The sequence below is a fragment of the Lygodium microphyllum genome, chromosome 6 (genome assembly GCF_053477565.2).
Source record: "Lygodium microphyllum isolate KBCC chromosome 6, Lygodium_microphyllum_v1.1.10, whole genome shotgun sequence".
NCBI lineage: Eukaryota > Viridiplantae > Streptophyta > Polypodiopsida > Schizaeales > Lygodiaceae > Lygodium > Lygodium microphyllum.
Window position 1 is genome coordinate 67,285,482 of NC_141140.1, and position 2,846 is coordinate 67,288,327.

At 39.4% G+C, this 2,846-nt stretch overlaps 1 protein-coding gene across 1 annotated transcript; it reads right to left on the bottom strand.

Annotated features, from left to right (window-relative positions):
* Positions 1-249: 249 nt before the first annotated feature.
* LOC148034649 (uncharacterized) lies at positions 250-1,306 on the bottom strand. Its single transcript, XM_087680551.1, has 2 exons — positions 818-1,306; positions 250-322 (listed from the first exon to the last, which is right to left on the bottom strand). The coding sequence occupies exon 1, from the start codon at positions 1,252-1,254 to the stop codon at positions 904-906; it is 351 nt and encodes a 116-aa protein (XP_087536677.1). The 5' UTR covers positions 1,255-1,306; the 3' UTR covers positions 250-322; positions 818-903.
* Between the last annotated feature and the right edge of the window lie 1,540 nt (positions 1,307-2,846).

Genomic DNA, 2,846 nt, shown 5'->3' on the forward strand with positions numbered 1-2,846 from the left:
TTTGTAGTCAAGCAAATATCTAAATATTATTTCATCTTGACTCCCTTAAAGAACAAACATCTGTATCACTAGGCCATGAAAGGCCATTTGACATGAATATAGCACCTCATGAAATGCCTTTGCGCATAAAGGTCATTGGATGGGAGATTTTTATATTGGGATACTAATAAATACAATCTCTCTTCACTTAATAATTGAAATGGAAATGAAAGAGTGAATGAAATGGTACCTTGATGACATGGTCTTTAAGAAGAGGGCACTCTATGGTGGTAGGGTACTCGTGATGTAGAACACCATCAATGACGACTTAGCCATTTGAACTCTGATCAAAGATAACACATTGAGAAGTTATAATAAAGATGAAACAATAGGACAATACCATCATTATCCTTGATTGTTATTTTCATGTTCATTGGTTGCAATTTATAGTGTACATGCCAAACTTTTAGCCATTTTTTAATTGTGGTACATTGCATGCTTTCACATGTGCTAGCAACAATGTCATGAGTCTTTGGTCCAACACTCCCAACATCATAAGCTAATGAGCTAGTGTAGTTAGTGTGATCCACCTCATACCCAGTCAATGGAGTAGTAGCCGAGGATAACCATCTGCATATCACGATGTTTTGGAGTTCTCTTGAAGAAACTCATGCTGTTTATGTCTAAACTTATTGTGTCAATGTCTAAAACCTATTGTAATGGAACATGTCTTTTGGAGGAACGAAAAGCTGATCAGGTTCACTGTCGTGAAGAAATTATTAAGGACGATGATAGTGAAGAAAGGATTAATACTGACAATAATACGAAATCAGCATACCACAATGGACTGGGCTGCAGGTTCTGTAAGGCGGGCGACGTCTCCCTGGGAGCCAGCATCTTCCATTGAGGGTGGCCTCCAATAGATCATGCAGACTTCCTTGATGAGGAAGATGACGATGACAATGACGATGACGATGACGATGATGGTGATGGTGAGGAGGAGCTGATTTCTCCAATGGTGGTGGTCTCCAAGTACTGCTGTAGAGTACGATGATGATGAGCCGATTTCTGCGCCATCACCGTCTGATCACTTGCAGATGAGGTTAATCGCATCCCATGATCCTTGTTAACATACGGATAATCATGCGGGCGCGCTGCCGTTATTACACCAATGCTCCCTGACAGAATCACCACAATGATCGCTGCAGTGCCGTAAAACGCAAGCTTCGCAAGTGACTGTTGGAGCTGCCTCAGTGATGCTGCCGCTTCCGGCATCGCTCAGTAAGAATCCTCGGCTTTGATCTCTCCTCGTCCTATAAGGAACTGTTGCGGTAATCCCTCTATCAATTTATATACTGTTTTGTGCACTGCATAGTCGGCCCCTGATGCCAGTTTATTGACTGTCGTCGAGGCCAAAGTTCCGATTTTGGTATTTATTTCAACAAATACGAAAATTTTATCGAAGCAGATTGTAATTAGCTTGCCCATAACAGAGACTTTTATTAGTGGGCCGCATAGGCCAGAACTTACGTGATGGTCAAGGAGGCTAGGTGTTCTTGAGAAGAAACATTAGCCCTATAATTAGACACGCAGTGGATAGGTTTCCAAACTTTTTTTTTTCTTATTTCGAGAGTACATTGAATTTTCTTGCAGACTTGTTTGCACGAGAGAGAGAGAGAGAGAGAGAGAGAGAGAGAGAGTATCTAGATTCTATGTAATGAAGCAAGCGACTATGTAGCATAGGAATAAGGGAAATTATAGATGATATTAAATGCCTTGCACTCCACAAACTAATCAAACTCTATTACTTTTCTTGAGTGTTTCACATTACTTCCCAACACACTATCACACAAAACAAGCATATACATGTATGTATGCACATAGACACATTTCTATATATGTAACTAACTTATAGTCTAAATGTGCTTATAGATGCACGTGCTGCAATATATATCGCCTATAGCAACATTTTTAGCAATGCAGTTAGTTGTGAAGAAACAATCTCCCCTATCACTATAACCATTGCTTAAAGTGTCACTATTAATTGCAATAAAGAAAAATAGGTTGTAGGGCTCTCCAACCCTACCACCCTTCTAGCCACATTACTTTGAGAACAACATCTTGCCATTCAATTTTAAGGGTACACATTAGTGAATGGATTGCAAAGACTTGAATAAAAACAAATGAATTTCTATTCAATTTTGCAAAATATATACATATCCACTACTAATTGCATGTACAATTTTGATGCATATAATGAATATAATAACAGTCATCGTCATTGATGTAACAAAAATAAACAAAGGCGTATGCCATAAGAGATCTTACATAGTGGAGGGGATAAGATAGAGCAGAAGGGGCAAAAGATAGGGATGTTTCAAGTAGCGAAATTCCAAATATCCATCTCTAGGGTGGGGGAGGGGGGGGGGGGGGGGGGGTAGGCGGACAGGGGACTCAAGGGGGTGAGAAGATCTCTCTAGTTGCTCAACATCTAGAAGGTCATGACAACACAATGACTCATTAAAAGAATTTTACAAAACCAATACTCATTAGCTCAAATTTAGATATGACATAATGAGAACTATAAATTTATTGGACTATCACAAAAGACATGCCATATTGAATAACTGCATGCATAGAGCTTATTAATGGGGTGTTCGAGCCATGCTATCAATCCATGCTCATATATGAATCTTCTTTATTGTTATAATTGACAAGGCCATTCTTCATCTTACCAAAGCAATCACTACAAGGAGAAGGGGAGAATAGTGACGCCAAGTTTCAATGCAAACTAGCGGTGTCACTATTTACATTGCAAATGTGACACAAATAGCGATGGTACTCAGACAAAAAAAAGTGGCCGAAAT

Excerpts from the sequence above, each read along its gene's own strand:
- LOC148034649 (XM_087680551.1), bottom strand. The coding sequence starts at position 1,254 with ATGCCGGAAGCGGCAGCATCACTGAGGCAGCTCCAACAGTCACTTGCG.